General features: G+C 39.3%; 1 protein-coding gene across 1 annotated transcript in view; it reads right to left on the bottom strand.

Annotated features, from left to right (window-relative positions):
* The window catches only part of DNAH12 (dynein axonemal heavy chain 12), a 232,143-nt gene that overhangs the window by 172,798 nt on the left and 42,113 nt on the right, over positions 1 to 17,232 (bottom strand). The window contains exons 13-16 of the mRNA XM_078076858.1: positions 7,405 to 7,530; positions 6,358 to 6,492; positions 5,614 to 5,807; positions 4,839 to 5,082 (exon numbers count right to left, since the gene is read on the bottom strand). Coding sequence (XP_077932984.1) covers positions 4,839 to 5,082; positions 5,614 to 5,807; positions 6,358 to 6,492; positions 7,405 to 7,530 — 699 coding nt within the window. The remainder of the gene's footprint in view (positions 1 to 4,838; positions 5,083 to 5,613; positions 5,808 to 6,357; positions 6,493 to 7,404; positions 7,531 to 17,232) is intronic.

Below are 17,232 nucleotides of genomic sequence, written 5' to 3'. Positions count from 1 at the left end.
GCAGGCTCCACCACTTGAGTCAGTCAGGTGCCCCACTAAGGAATTCATTTAAAAACCGTTAAAACTGATCATCATCATTAGCCATCAGGGAAATTCAAATCAAAACCATATTGAGATATCACCTTACACCAGTCAGAATGGCAAAAATTGACAAGACAAGAAACAACAAATGTTGGAGAGGTTGTGGAGAAAGGGGAACCCTCTTACACTGTTGGTGGGAATGCAAGTTGGTACAGCCACTTTGGAAAACAGTGTGGGGGTTCCTCAAAAAATTAAAAATAGAGCTACCCTATGACCCAGCAATTGCACTACTGGGTATTTACCCCAAAGACACAGATGTAGTGAAGAGCCATATGCACCCCAATGTTCACAGCAGCAATGTCCGCAATAGCCAAACTGTGGAAAGAGCCGAGATGCCCTTCAACAGATGAATGGATAAAGAAGATGTGGTCCATATATACAATGGAATATTACTCAGCCATCAGAAAGGATGAATACCCAACTTTTACATCAACATGGAGGGGACTGGAGGAGATTATGGTAAGTGAAATAAGTCAAGCAGAGAAAGTCAATTATCATATGGTTTCACTTATTTGTGAACATAAGGAATAACATGGAGGACATTAGGAGAAGGAAGGGAAAAAATGAAGGGGGGTGGAATCGGAGGGAGAGATGAACCATGAGAGACTATGGACTCTGAGAAACAAACTGAGGGTTTTAGAGGGGAAGGGGGTGGGGGGATGGGTTAGCCCAGTGATGGGTATTAAGGAGGGCACGTACTGCACGGAGCACTGGATGTTGCATGAAAACAATGAATCGTGGATCATTATATCGAAAACTGGTGATGTATTGTATGGTGACTAACATAACATAATAAAATTAAATTAAAAAAAAAAACTTGAGGGAAAAAGGAAAAAAATGGTAGCTGGTGTGTCCTTTCAATGTCATCTCAGGTATAGGGCCACCTAAGGAAAATGTAACTATTTAAAGACTGTATTTTATTCAACTCACTGTTTATTACTCAATGTCCCAGACTTTGTAAAATTACAACTTGTAGATTTTTGTCTGATAGAGATGCAAGTAATTTCTGTTAAATACAAAAGGTAACTCCAAATGTTATACTTTGTTCTGTGTGACATTAACCAGTTTTAGATCAATACTAGCAATCTTTTTCTAACATTCCTTTATTAAATTGCCCATAAATACTCAGCTCCTCAACTGCTCTTTGAACCAGACTTACCACCTAACTGGTTCTCTCATTAATTAGTAAATAGAATAAAATATTTGATATATGTTTATTTTTATATTTGTATGATCATGTTTCCATTTTTTATAAATAATAATTTAATAAAGTAGATTTTTTTACTTTATTTAAAATTTACTTTTTTTTAAATCAGAGGATCATAGATTATCCAACTTTCCATTTTGATTAGTAAGGACTTTGTTTTTAACCTTCCACTTGTTATCATCATCATGTGTTTTTGCTTATTCCCCAGCATTCAACAGAACTTGATATAACATAATAGGCACTCAAAAATTATTTGTTAAATAAATGAATTATTAACACCTAAAAAGTAGAAAGGACATACTCTCAAAGTGAATAAGTTTAGCTTTATTAAAAATTCATTATCATGCTCAGGTCATGATGCAGGGTCCTGGGATCAAGCCCCACATCGGGCTCCCTGCTCAGCAGGGAGTCCACTTCTCTCTCTCCCTCTGCCACTCTCCCCACCCCCCAGTTCATGCGCACTCTCTCTCAAATAAATAAAATCTTTTTAAAAAAAGAAATAAAATATGGGGTGCCTGGGTGGCTCAGTCGGTTAAGCATCTGCCTCCGGCTCAGGTTATGATCCCAGGATCCTGGGATTGAGTCCCTCATTGGGCTCCCTGCTCAGCGGGAAGTCTGCTTCTCCCGCTCCTTCCCACTTGTGCTCTCTCTCGCTATCTCTGTCTCTCTCAAAAAAATAAATAAAATATTTAAAAAAGAGAAATAAAATTGAGAAAATAAAACTTCCCATTTGTTTCGTAAGGTCAATATAATCCTGATACCAAAACCTGCACAGACATTACAAGAAAATTAAGATCAACATCCCTCCCGCCTCAAGAATCCTCAATAAAATGTTAGCAAATAATAAACTATGAAAGTACTAGAAGGAAACAGAGGGTTACAGGAGGGAGGGGGATGGAAGGATGGGGTAACCTGGTGATGGGTATTAAGGAGGGCACATGTTGTGATGAGCATTGGGTGTTATATGCAACTAATCAACACTACATCAAAAACTAATGATGTACTATATGTTGGCTAATTGAACTTAATAAAAAAAAAAACTATTCTGGAATGTTATTTACTCTAGTTTTGGACTTTGACATAAATGAGCCATAAATTGAAGCCCCAATCTGGAGTAAATAGATTACCATGGCCCTGAGGCCCAAAGGTCACTATAAAGGCAGCAGTCCAAAAAAGAATGCTCAATAAAGGCTCTATGTCAAAGAGGAAAAAACAAACAAAAAACAAAAAAACAACATTATCTTGGAATGAGGAAAGCATTTCTAGCTATAATTTAAAATTCAGTAGACAAAGGAAAAGAATGGGGGCACCTGGCTGGCTCAGTTGGTGGGGCATGAGACTCTTGATCCCAGAGTGGTGAGTTCGAGCCCTATGTTGGGCATAGGGATTACTTAATTTAAAAAAAAGAAAAGAATGATAACTACAGGGCGCCTGGGTGGCTCAGTTGGTTAAGCGACTGCCTTCGGCTCAGGTCATGATCCTGGAGTCCCTGGATCGAGTCCCACATCGGGCTCCCTGCTCGGCAGGGAGTCTGCTTCTCCCTCTGACCCTCCCCCCTCTCATGTGCTCTCTTTCTCTCTCAAATAAATAAATAAATAATCTTAAAAAAAATGAAAACTACATAAAAATAAAAAACCTTCCTTTTCCATTTACTTTGGAACAATAAATCTAAATTCAAATAAAAACATAAAGAGGCTTTTGCAAGGAGGCGCCTGGGTGGCTCAGTTGGTTAAGCGTCCAACTCTTGGTTTTGGCTCAGGTCATGATTTCCGGGTTGTGAGATCCAGCCCTGACTAGGGCTCTGCGCTCAGAAGGGAGTCTACATGAGATTCTCTCTCTCCCTCTCCCCCCTTTGTCCCTCCCCCTCTGCCCCTCTCCTTGCTCATGCTTTCTCTCTCTCTCTCTCAAATAAATAAATAAATAAATAAAATCTTTAAAGAAAAAGGCTTCTGTAAGGCAAGAGCCATGATAAAGTCAAAAAACAAATAACAAATATTTGCAAAATACATCATAGACAAAGCCTAGTCTCTCTAATATATACGTATTATATATACTTATAATGTCCTAGGAAATTAATATGTCCTAGAAATATTAATATAATTAATATTAATATAGAAATATAAATAAGATTAATATATATTATGTCCTAGAAATCAGTAAGAAAAATATCAATAATTCAATAGATAGACAATGATAAGACCAAACAGTTCACAAAGAAATACAAAACATTCTTAAATATATACAAATATGCTTAACATTTTATGAAATAAGAGAAATGAAAATTCTCTTAGCAGATTAGCAAAAACCCAAGTTTAAGGATATTCTCTTGTTGAGGGTGGTGAGACTTTAAATAGGCATAGCCCCTAGGTAAGGTAATTTGACTATAGATTTTAACCTGGCATTTACTGTTCTGGAATTTACCCTGAAGTCACACCTTCACACACACATGAAATCTAACACCAATATATAACATTATACAGGTACAAAAAAAGGAGAAAAAAAGTTTATATTCGATGAGAAAAGTCTCCAAGATAAAGTAATCAAAGCAAAGGGGGGGAAATAATACATATAGTATGCTATATTTTATGTAGAAAGATGTCAGAATAAGAATATATATTCACATTGTTATATGTGTAACAAAACTCTGGAAGTATACACATGAAAGTCCTAACATTGATAACGTGAGTTATATGGGTGAGAAACATGGGAAGGAGACTTTCCAAATACATCTTTTTTTTTTTTTTAAGTAGGCTCCACGCCCAACATGGAGCCCAACGTGGAGCTTGAACTCACAACCCTGAGACCAAGACCTGAACTGAGATCAGGAGTCAGACGCTTAACTGACTGAGCCACTCAGGCACCCCTCAGATATATCTTTTTATATTTTTTAAGCCACACAACTATATTCAATATTGAAAATGATTTTAAGTGGTTTCTTTGAAAAAATTTCAGGCAGCTCATGGAATCTCTAAGAGTCCTCGGCCCAGACAGGAACAGTGCTCCAAATGCCATCCGAGTTTGCGCTCTGAGTATGCCGACAGTGGAAACTTGGCACTGCCCCTGGGACCACTGCAACTGCTGCCTAGGGATGCTGGAGGCCTTATGCACCGTCACAAAAACACTTATTATCCTCTTGTAAAGATGACTGAAGCCCGCGAGGCTAACTAGCTTGCCCAAGGTATGCCACGGCCAAGCACAGAATTGTGATACAAACCTAAGTGGCATGACTTTACAGCTTTCCCAACTAACTGATACCCTGTGTTGTTGCGCTTGGATAGGCTGATGGGTCTGCCCTCGTCATTTTTTACCCTCTTTATATGGTTGTCGCTGGTCATTCTAGGCTTTGCTATCTGCCATCCATTGTTCTACAAAGGGATTGATTTCAGTGACTTTATCAGCAAAGGATGAAGCATGGATTTAGTAATAGATCAAGTTTTCCAGCTTCAGCTTTGGTTTTACTTCCAAATCTTTCTATTTCGCTTCATTAGCACTGGATGATGTGAATAGCTCCTACCAGGGCTTTCTAAAATGTCATTAGATGTGTTCATACCTTAAAAACTTTTATCTGCTCCATTACTGTGGAGCACATAGTAATAGTAGGATTCTCTTTTGGTTCTTCTTCAAGTCTCTCTTCTCCCAGAGATCGCCTTTTTGCTGCCTTTCTTTTTTCTTGTAATTCCTTCTTTTGCTTCATTTGGAAAAATTTCAGGGTCTTAAAAATTTCTCGGGAAAATTCATCCACATCAGCTTCCATACTTTCCCCATTAAGGTCCAAAAACCCTCCATCCATCCACCTGAATTGAAGACAAAATATTAAACTCAGAAACTTCTGGAGTGCAAAGAGGGACTTGGAGATTCTTCAGGCTAACCTCCTCATTTTAATAGAGAAACAACTGTGGGCCAGAGCAGTTAACAGTTTTTCTTAATCACACAGGTAGAGTTGATGGTAGAGAGATAAGATTAACACCATCATCTCAACCATGCTGCATGTGCTAAAATATGTATCAGACTGTAAATGGCTGACTAAGAGTAGCCAAATGAAATGCAGATTTGACTCCAAAAAATATTAGTCAACTTCATTAATTGCATAAAGAGGGGAAACAGCTCTGGAAAACCCAAGTGAGACTTCAGTATCGTATTGGTAAGGTCAGGTGCTACCTTAGCACCAGTTGGCATCTCTCCTGTATGACACTTGGTTCTCTTTCAAATGGATGAATATGTCCTACTTTTAAACACTTAGCCGACAGCAATATAAAAAATCACTATACATCTTACAAATCCTTTTACATCATTTGCTTAATTTTTATTACATTACCAGAAATTACCGTTTTTCTGTTCGTTGCCACCTCAGAACAAGATTGAAAAACTTCTGATAGGGCTCAATGTTCACTTTTAATTTATCCAGTTCAGGATATTTTGTCAATTCCCATTTGAAAAGTTCCTCTTCTTTATTAATAAACTGAGCTGCTTCCTCAGATTCCTGAATACGTTTTTGTAGTTGCCTTACATCTGTCACATACTGAAAGCAAATAATTTTTTGTCTCAACAAATATCCAAGTAATGTTATAAGACTATATGACACTGCATAGGCTGTGCCCTTGCATTTACATTGCAACTTTATTTTTTTTAAGATTTTATTTATTTGAGAGAGAGACAGAGAAAGCATGCACACACGAGCAGAGGAGAGGGGCAGAGGGACAGGGAGAAGCAGACTCCCTGCTGAAGAGGGAGCCAGATGCGGGACTTGATCCCAGGACTCTGGGATCATGACCTGAGCCAAAGGCAGATGCTTAACCGACTGAGCCACCCAGGCACTGACACTGCAACTTTAAATATCAACTTTACAACACTACTATGATATAGAGCAAAAGATATGGTTCCATCTATTTTACAGATAGAAAGCTAAGTCACAAGAAAGATCACATACATAGTACCAGTTCCAGGCCTAAGAGTCAGACCCCTCTTTGCCATAGTAAGCATATGTTTTTCTGTATTTTTAAATGTATGCAAACATGTCTCATATTAATCTACAGGCCTGTCATAGTTATGCTCTTCTGTGTTTATCATACCTGTTGCATGCGGTCCAATTCTGCAAATTCTGTAAACTCTTCCATGCGACGTGATTCCTTTTCTATTTCCAAAATCAGTTTCTCTCTCTTGGCAATTAGCTCATTTTCTTTTTTATGTTTAGCACTCTCAATGAGCTTTTTAAGAGACAATTTGATCAGGTTAATTATTTTGTTACAAAGGAAACCTATCAAGTCAGAAATCTGAATGCTTTGTATGGTAATAAAAAACACCACAGAAGTAAAAATGAGTACAAAAGTGAAACACTAATAAAAAAATGCAAAGAATAATAAACCACCCAGAAAGATTTTCCTAGCTCTCTGAAGTGACTGTAATGATTCTTATGTATTATTAACAGATGCTGGGTAACGGTAGAAGCTACCACTTATCGAGCACGTGCCATGTGTCAGGAACTATCCAATACCTTACCTACATTAGCACAGTTATTATTATTATTCTCAGTTCAGAGATGAAGAAATTTAGGCTTACAGAAATCAAGAGGCATGTCCAATGTCACAAAGTCATAAAAGACAAAATCTGCACTAGAACTTTGGTTTATCTGACTTATTTGCTTTTTCATTACTATACCATCTCACTTCCCACTTTAGGAGAAGTTGGTTTACACTAGAACTGTTCTAAAATCTAAAGTATATTCAATCCGATATAAAATTCTGAATCTGCTACTTCTTTTCTCTCTCATCCTGGGCCAGTTACTTAACTTCTCTGAGACTCACTTTTCTCATCTATGAAATGGGGGAAATAGGAGGACCTGGGATTTCTGCAGGTACTAAATGAATTACTAAATGCAAAGCACTTAAGGCAGTGCTTACTATTATTACCAGTCTATAACAGTTCTGACCTCTTTAATGTCAGTCCCACTTCTTACCAGATCCTGTATTAAGCCTAACAGCCTGTTCTTAACCTGCAGGGCCATAAATGTTTCTAGCCCCAAACTCATATTGACACATAAAGTTAGTTTTTAAAGGTAGATCAAATAAATGTGCTTAAAATGTCAGAATACAAAAATATATACTGAAAAAGATATTTACCACATCATTTTCATCAAAGATGGGATTAATTTTCCTAGGCCACATAAGGATAGCTGAATTTAAAGCTAAGTCTTCTTGAGAAAACAGGAAAACATCTAAAAAGTAACTCATTCGGCGTTTGGATTCCTACAAAAGAAACTCCAGATATAATACACCATGTAGAAAAACTAAGGCATTATGGAAAAGAGAAGAACCAACAATTTCTAATACTCTAAACAAGGTTTTGGAAACATGTCATGTTTATGAAGACAGAACCAAAACTCTCACTATTTGTAATTTATATGATGGTATATGTAGACATCCCAAAAAAATCTTCAGATAAACTATTAAAATGAAGAGAAATAAAAAATATATAACATTTTTATTTTTTTTAAGAATTATGTATTTATTTGAGAGAGAGAGCACACACACACAAGGGGCAGAGGGGGGACTGGGAGAGGGACAGAAATCCTCAAGCAGACTCCCTGCTGAGCACAGAGCTTGACCATGCAGGGCTTGATCCCAGGAGATCATGACCTGAGCCAAAATCAAGAGTCGGCCACTTAACTGACTGAGCCACCCAAGCACTCCAATATACAACATTTTTAAAGGTAAGGTTTTTAAAGAAAAAAGAAATTTCAAAAATTAAGAAAAAATTCAGTGATCAATATGAATTTATATATAACAATAAATTTTATATTATAGCGCAAAGTATAAAATAAATATCCATAAGTCCATAATGATATAAATAAGTCATTGAATAAATTAATAAGGGAAGGAGGAGACAAATCTCCCATGCAGAAGAATTCCAAATAAATTATGTAGCTACTTTACTCCAGGAGAGTGTTAACTCCCCAATTCTGAAGTGTGGGCTGCAAATAGTGACTTCCTTCCAGAGAGGACATATGGGAGGGAGAGAAAAGAGTGGAGAGACTTGGGCGCCTGGGTGGCTCAGTTGGTTAAGTGACTGCCTTCGGCTCAGGTCATGATCCTGGAGTCCTGGGATCGAGTCCCACATCAGGCTCCCTGCTCAGCAGGGAGTCTGCTTCTCCCTCTGACCCTCCCCCCTCTCATGCTCTCTCTATCTCATTCTCTCTCTCAAATAAATAAATAAAATCTTTAAAAAAAAAAAAAAGAGTGGAGAGACCTGATAAACACTACTTCAGACTGGAGATCAAGGTCAACATCAATAGTGGTAAGTCATGGTGATAATATGTACCCCTGATATGATGTGATGAAAATGGCATTTGCCTTTGTGATCTGATCCTCCTTCAGAAAACCCACTACCTCAGTCTAATCATTAGAAAAACATCAGACGAATTCCAAAACGGGGCTACTCTCTGATATACCTGACCCATACTTCTCAACACTATGAAGGTCATTAAAAACAAAACTAAAGAGGGGGAGCCTGGCTGGCTCAGTTGGTAGAGCATTCAACACTTGATCACAGGGTTGTGAGTTCAAGCCCCATGTTGGGTGTGGAGCCTACTTAAAAATAAAAAAAACCAGGATTCTAGAAAGATGGCAGAGGAGTAGGGGACCCTATTTCAACTGGTCCCTGGAATTGAGCTGGATATCTACCTGACCACTCTGAGCACCCACAAAACCAGCCTGAGATGTAAGAAGATCTGGATCTCTACAAACAGAATATCGCAGGTGGTTGGTTTTGAGGTACGAAGCTGGGAGCCGTGATTCCACGGGCAGATATCGGAGGATAAACGGCAGCGGGACGGTGCCTGGCCGTGGGGATCCGACACCGCCGGTGAGTGACAGCTGCGCCCACTGCGGACAGGCACAGACAGACTCGCAGACTGATAGTGGCCGGAAAGGACTTTAGGGCAGCCCCCGGGGCGGAAACCCGGAACTGCAGGGTCGCGCGTGCAAACTGGGAGCAGCTGGCGGTTTTAGAAGCACAAAGGGCAGAGACGTGCCCCGACCTGGAGGCAGGACTGGGGGCACTGCGGAGGGGCGCACAACCCAGGACGCTGCAGTCTATAGCAGCACGGACAGAAACGGAGACAGTGTGGCCTGGAGGGCTCACTGAAGAACAGACTGCGGTCTCTCTGCTCTGAGGCAGAAGGTTGGAAACAGTCTCTTCTGCTCTGACTCGCGGAAGAGACGCGGAAAGCCGCCAGGGAAAGCCACCAGAGAACAAAAACCCCCAAAACTGATTCCCGCTGAGCCCATTCCCCACCACAGGGGGGCAGGGCAACCCCGCCCAAACAGGGTTGCCTGAGTAACAGCACGGCAGGCCCCTCCCGCAGAAGACAGGCTGGGAAAACAAGAGGCCAGGAACCCTAAGGTCCCTGGAAAACAGGTGCATCTTGCTTGGGTTCTGGTCAATAATTTGGACTCTATACATTCCCTCAAACACCCATCAACAGAATGACTAGGAGGAGGAACCCCCAAAATAGAAAAGACTCAGAGATTATGACTTATGCTGCAGATTCACAAATGGATGCAGATATAACCAAGATGTCGGAGATGGAATTCAGGCTAGCAATTGTGAAGACAATGGCTAGAATGGAGAAATCAATTAATGGCAACATAGAGTCTCTAAGGGCAGAAATGAAAGCTGAATTGGCAGAACTTAAAAATGCTATCAATGAGATCCAATCCAATCTAGATAATCTAACAGCTAGGGTAAGTGAGGCAGAAGAACAAATAAGTGACCTGGAAGACAATATAATAGATAAAAAGGGAAAAGAGGAGGCCAGGGAAAAACAACTCAGAATCCATGAAAATAGAATCAGAGAAATAAGTGACACCATGAAGCGTTCCAATGTCAGAATAATTGGAATCCCGGAGGGAGTGGAGAGAGAGAGAGGACTAGAAGATGTACTTGAGCAAATCGTAGCTGAGAACTTCCCTAATCTGGGGAATGAAACAAACATTCGAGTCCTAGAGGCAGAGAGGACCCCTCCCAAGATCAAGGAAAACAGGCCAACACCCTGGCATATAATAATAAAACTTGCAAATCTTAGAACCAAGGAAACCATCTTAAGGGCAGTTACGGGGAAGAGATTCCTTACGTACAGAGGGAGGAACATCAGAATAACGTCAGACCTATCCACAGAGACCTGGCAAGCCAAAAAAGCCTGGCAAGACATATTCAGGGTACTAAATGAGAAGAACATGCAGCCAAGAATACTTTATCCGGCAAGGCTATCTTTTAGAATGGATGGAGAGATGCAGAGCTTCCACGACCGGCAGAAACTGAAAGAATATGTGACCACTAAGCCAGTCCTGCAAGAAATATTAAGGGGGGTTCTACAAAAGGAGAAAGACCCCAAGACTGATATACAACAGAAATTTACAGGGACAATCTATGAAAACAACGTCTTGACAGGCAACATGATGACAATTCATATCTTTCAATAATCACTCTCAATGTGAACAGCCTAAATGCTCCCATAAAACGGCACAGGGTTGCAGATTGGATAAAAAGACAAGACCCATCCATATGCTGTCTACAAGAGACTCATTTTGAACCTAAGGATACATCCAGACTGAAAGTGAAGGGATGGAGATCCATCTTCCATGCCAGCGGACCTCAAAAGAAAGCTGGGGGGGGCACCTGGGTGGCTCAGTCATTAAGCGTCTGCCTTCAGCTCAGGTCATGATCCCAGAGTCCTGGGATCGAGCCCCGCATCGGGCTCCCTGCTTGGCGGGAAGCCTGCTTCTCCCTCTGCCACTCTCCCTGCTTGTGTTCCCTCTCTCACTGTGTCTCTCTCTTCAAATAAATAAATAAAATCTTTAAAAAAAAAAAAAAAAAGAAAGCTGGGGTAGCAATTCTTGCATCAGACAAATTAGATTTTAAACTAAAGTCTGTAATAAGAGACACAGAAGGACACTATATCATTCTTAAAGGGTCTATCCAACAAGAAGACCTAACAATTGTAAATATCTACACCCCCAACATGGGAGCAGCCATCTACTTAAGCCAACTGTTAACCAAAATAAAGAGTCATACTGATAACAATACATTAATTGTAGGAGACCTCAATACTCCACTCTCAGCAATGGACAGATCATCTAAGCAGAAAATCAACAAGGAAACAAGAGCTTTGAATGATACACTGGACCTCATACATATTTACAGAACATTCCACCCTAAAACAACAGAATACTCATTCTTCTCGAGCGCACATGGAACTTTCTCCACAACAGACCACACACTGGGTCACAAATCAGGTCTCAACCAATACCAAAAGACTGAGATTATTCCCAGGATATTCTCTGGCCACATGCTTTAAAACTGGAACTCAATCACAAGAAAAAATTTGGCAGAAATTCAAACACTTGGAAGCTAAAGACCACTCTGCTCAAGAATGTTTGGGTCAACCAGGAAATCAAAGAAGAACTTAAACAATTCATGGAAACCAATGAGAATGAAAACACATCGGTCCAAAACCTATGGGATACTGCAAAGGCAGTCCTAAGGGGGAAATACATAGGCATCCAAGCCTCACTCAAAAAAATAGAAAAATCCCGAATTCACCAACTAACTCTACACCTTAAAGAACTAGAGAAAAAACAATAAACGATGCCTAAGCCACGCATTAGAAGAGAAATAATTAAAATTAGAGCAGAAATCAATGAATTACAAACCAGAAACACAGTAGATCACATCAATGAAACTAGAAGTTGGTTCTTTGAAAGAATTAATAAGATTGATAAACCACTGGCCAGACTTATCCAAAAGAAAAGAGAAAGGACCCAAATTAATAAAATTATGAATGAAAGGGGAGAGATCACGACTAACACCAAGGAAATAGAAACAATTATTAGAAATTATTATCAACAACTATATGCCAATAAACTGAGCAATCTGGATGAAATGGAGGCCTTCCTGGAAACCTATAAGCTGCCAAGACTGAAACAGGAAGAAATTGACAACCTGAATAGGCCAATAACCAGTAACGAGATTGAAGCAGTGATCAAAAACCTCCCAAAAAACAAGAGTCCAGGGCCTGATGGATTCCCTGGGGAATTCTACCAAACATTCAAAGAAGAAATAATACCTATTCTACTGAAGCTGTTTCAAAAAATAGAAACAGAAGGAAAACTTCCAAACTCACTCTATGAGGCCAGCATTACCTTCATCCCCAAACCAGGCAAAGACCCCATCAAAAAGGAGAATTTCAGACCGATATCCCTGATGAATATGGATTCCAAAATTCTCAACAAAATCCTAGCTAATAGGATCCAACAATACATTAAAAGGATCATCCACCACGACCAAGTGGGATTTATCCCTGGGATGCAAGGCTGGTTCAACATTTGCAAATCAATCAATGTGATAGAACAGATTAATAAGAGGAGGGAGAAGAACCATATGGTCCTCTCAATTGATGCAGAAAAAGCATTTGACAAAATACAACATCCTTTCCTGATTAAAACTCTTCAGAGTATAGGGATAGAGGGAACATTCCTCAAGTTCATAAATTCCATCTATGAAAAACCCACAGTAAATATCATCCTCAATGGGGAAAAGCTGAGAGCCTTTCCCTTAAGATCAGGAACACGTCAAGGATGCCCACTCTCGCCACTATTGTTCAACATAGTACTAGAAGTCCTAGCAACAGCAATCAGACAACAAAAAGAAATAAAAGGTATTCAAATTGGCAAAGAAGAAGTCAAACTCTCTCTGTTCACAGACGACATGATACTTTATGTGGAAAGCCCAAAAGACTCCACCCCCAAATTACTAGAACTCATAGAGCAATTCAGTAATGTGGCAAGATACAAAATCAATGCACAGAAATCAGTTGCTTTCTTATACACTAACAACGCAACTGTAGAAAGAGAAATTAGAGAAATGATTCCATTTACAATAGCACCAAAAACTATAAGATACCTAGGAATAAACCTAACCAAAGAGGTAAAGGATCTATACTCTAGGAACTACAGAACACTCATGAAAGAAATTGAAGAAGACACAAAAAGATGGAAAAATATTCCATGCTCACGGATCAGAAGAATAAACATTGTTAAAATGTCTATGCTACCCAGAGCAATCTCTACCTTCAATGCCATCCCAATCAAAATTCTAATGACATTTTTCAAAGTGCTGGAACAAACAATCTTAAAATTTGTACAGAATCAGAAAAGACCCCGAATCGCCAAGGACATGTTGAAAAAGAAAAACAAAGCTGGGGGCATCACGTTGCCTGATTTCAAGCTATATTACAAAGCTGTGATCACCAAGACAGCATGGTACTGGCACAAAAACAGACATATAGACCAATGGAACAGAATAGAGAACCCAGGTATGGACCCTCAACTCTATGGTCAAATAATCTTTGACAAAGCAGGAAAAAACATGCAATGGAAAAAAGACAGTCTCTTCAATAAATGGTGCTGGGAAAATTGGACAGCCACATGCAGAAGAATGAAACTCGACCATTCTCTAACACCATTCACAAAGATAAACTCAAAGTGGGTGAAAGACCTCAATGTGAGACAGGAATCCATCAAAATCCTAGAGGAGAACATAGACAGTAACCTCTTTGACATCGGCCACAGCAACTTCTTTCAAGATACATCTCCAAAACTAGTGAAACAAAAGCAAAAATGAACTTTGGGACTTCATCAAGATAAAAAGCTTCTGCACAGCAAAGGAAATAGTCAACAAAACAAAGGCAACCCACAGAATGGGAGAAGATATTTGCAAATGACACTACAGATAAAGGGCTGGTATCCAAAATCTATAAAGAACTTCTCAATCTCAACACCCAAAAAACAAATAATCAAGTCAAAAAGTGGGCAGAAGAGATGAACAGACACTTCTCTGAAGAAGACATACAAATGGCTAACAGACACATGAAAAAATGTTCATCATTAGCCATCAGGGAAATTCAAATCAAAACCACATTGAGATACCACCTTACACCAGTTAGAATGGCAAAAATGGACAGGGAAAGAAACAACAAATGTTGGAGAGGTTGTGGAGAAAGGGGAACCCTCTTACACTGTTGGTGGGAATGCAAGTTGGTACAGCCACTTTGGAAAACAGTGTGGAGATGCCTCAAAAATTTAAAAATAGAGCTACCCTATGACCCAGCAATTGCACTACTGGGTATTTACCCCAAAGACACAGATGTAGTGAAAAGAAGGGCCATATGCACCCCAATGTTCATAGCAGCAATGTCCGCAATAGCCAAACTGTGGAAAGAGCCAAGATGCCCTTCAATAGATGAATGGATAAAGAAGATGTGGTCCATATATACAATGGAATATTACTCAGCCATCAGAAAGGATGAATACCCAACTTTTACATCAACATGGAGGGGACTGGAGGAGATTATGCTAAGTGAAATAAGTCAAGCAGAGAAAGTCAATTATCATATGGTTTCACTTATTTGTGGAACATAAGGAATAGCATAGAGGACATTAGGAGAAGGAAGGGAGAAATGAGGGGGAGGGAATTGGAGGGAGAGATGAACCATGAGAGACTATGGACTCTGAGAAACAAACAGGGTTTTAGAGGGGAAGGGGAGGGGGAGGGGGGATTGGTTAGCCTGGTGATGGGTATTAAGGAGGGCATGTACTGCATGGAGCACTGGGTGTTATACGAAAACAATGGATCATGGATCACCACATCAAAAACTAATGATGTACTGTATGGTGACTAACATAACATAATAAAATTTAAAAAATAAATAAATAAAATAAATAAATAAAAATAAAAAATAAATAAAATAAAAAAAAAACAAAACAAAACGAATCTGAGAAACTGTCAGAGCCAAGAGGAGCCTAAGAAGACACAACTAGATATAATGTAGTGTCTAAGATAGGTTCCTGAAACAGAAAAAGGACATTAAGTAAAAACTAAGAAAAACTGGTAACTTGTGGACTTTAGTTAATGATGTATCAATACTTGTTTATTAATTCTAACAAATGTACCATACTAATGTAAGATGCTAATAATGAGTAAATTGAGTGGAGGGAGGGGCAGCAGGGACTATGTGATATGGGAACTCTCTGTACTATCTGCTCAATTTTTATTTAAATCTAAAGCTATTCTTTTTTTTTTTTTAAGATTTTATTTATTTATTTGACAGAGAGAGACACAGCAAGAGAGGGAACACAAGCAGGGGGAGTGGGAGAGGGAGAAGCAGGCTTCCCGCTGAGCCGGGAGCCCGATGCGGGGCTCGATCCCAGGACCCCGGGATCACGACCCGAGCTGAAGGCAGACACCTAATGACTGAGCCATGCAGGCACCCCAATCTAAAGCTATTCTAAAAAATGAGGTCTGTTAGTTATTTTATAAATTAATTTCCATATTCAAGTAATAAAGATTCAAAAATTTAAAGATATCATTTAATATAACATTAAAAGATATTAAGTACCTGAAAATTTATCTAAAAAAGTACAACCTCTACAGAGGAAATTATAAAATGCTGACAGATTTAAAGAAGAGGCAAATAAATAAAAGATATCTCATGAATTGGAAGACTCCATGTGTAAATGTGCCACTTCTCTCTATTTCATGCATTTTTAATCAAAATTCTACCAGATTTTTATGGAATGTGAAAAACTGATTGTAAAATTTATACTAGAAAGACACTAATTCTCAAAATTTATTATAAATTTGAGGCAACCTCAACCAAAATCCCAAAAGGTTACTTTATGAAATGTGATAAGCTAATTCTAAAATTGATATGAAAATGCTAAGGGCCAAGAACAAGCAAGAAACTTGGTGAAGAAGAATGGGAGGACATGTTCTACCAGGTATCAAGACTTATTATTGCTAGAATAAGACCTATAAATACAGAGAAGAAACTGATGGTTGCCAGAGGGAAGGGGCTGAGGGGAGGGGCCAAATGGGTGTAGGGGATTGAGAAATGCAGGCTTCTAGTTATGGAATAAATAAATCATGGGAGTAATAGGTACAGCACGAGGGAATACAGTCAATGATATTGTAAGAGTGTTACATGGTGACAGGTAGTAGCTACACTGTGGAGAGTATAGCATAACGTATAGAGATGTTGGATCACTATGTTGTATATCTAAAACTAAAGTAACATTGTGAGTCAACTATACTCAAATAAAAAAATAAAAATAAATAAAAGTCTAGTGGCTTAAAGGGGGAAAAAAAGATGTATTATTGCTATAAAGTTAAGCTATTGTAATTAAGTCAGTGTGGTATTGATACCAGGACAGACAGAAAGGCCAATGGAACAGAACAGAGTGTTTTAAATTAGATCTGTATAAATATGGACACTTAATACATGATAGAGGTGGCACTGCAGAGCAGTGGGGAAGGGACAGTCTCTTTGATAAATACATAATTACTCATCTATGTGGAAAAATAATTAGGTTGGACCTCACATCATTCACAAAACTAAGATTCTAGGAAGACTGAAAACATAAACATAAAAGGCAAACTAGACAGGTCTAAAAAAGGATACAAGAAAAAAGCATCATGACCCTTGGTAGGAAAGGATTTCTTAAACAAGACACAGAAAGTACTAGGTATAAAAGGAAACATTGGGGGCACCTGGGTAGCTCTGTCAGTTAGGTGTCTGACTCTTAATTTCGGCTCAGGTCATGATCTTAGGGTTGTAAGATCGAGCCCTGCATTGGGCTCCACACTGGGCATGGAGCCTGCTTAAGTTTCTCTCCCTCTCCCTCAGTCCCTCTCCACCACACCTCTCTCTCTCTCTCTCTCTCTCTCTCTCTATGTCTCCCCCTCTCTCCTTCTCTAAAAAAAAAGGTGGGGGGGGACTCTTCCTGTTCTCCACCATGGCGGATCAAGGTGAAAAGGAGAACCCCATGTGGGAACTTTGCATCTGCAAGCTCTGCCTCAACATCTGTGTGGGGGAGAGTGGAGGCAGACTGACC

Source organism: Halichoerus grypus, chromosome 1 (assembly GCF_964656455.1).
Source record: "Halichoerus grypus chromosome 1, mHalGry1.hap1.1, whole genome shotgun sequence".
Taxonomy (NCBI): Eukaryota; Metazoa; Chordata; class Mammalia; order Carnivora; family Phocidae; genus Halichoerus; species Halichoerus grypus.
The sequence above is the reverse complement of the archived record's forward strand: the minus strand, read 5'-3'. Positions and strand labels throughout refer to the sequence as shown.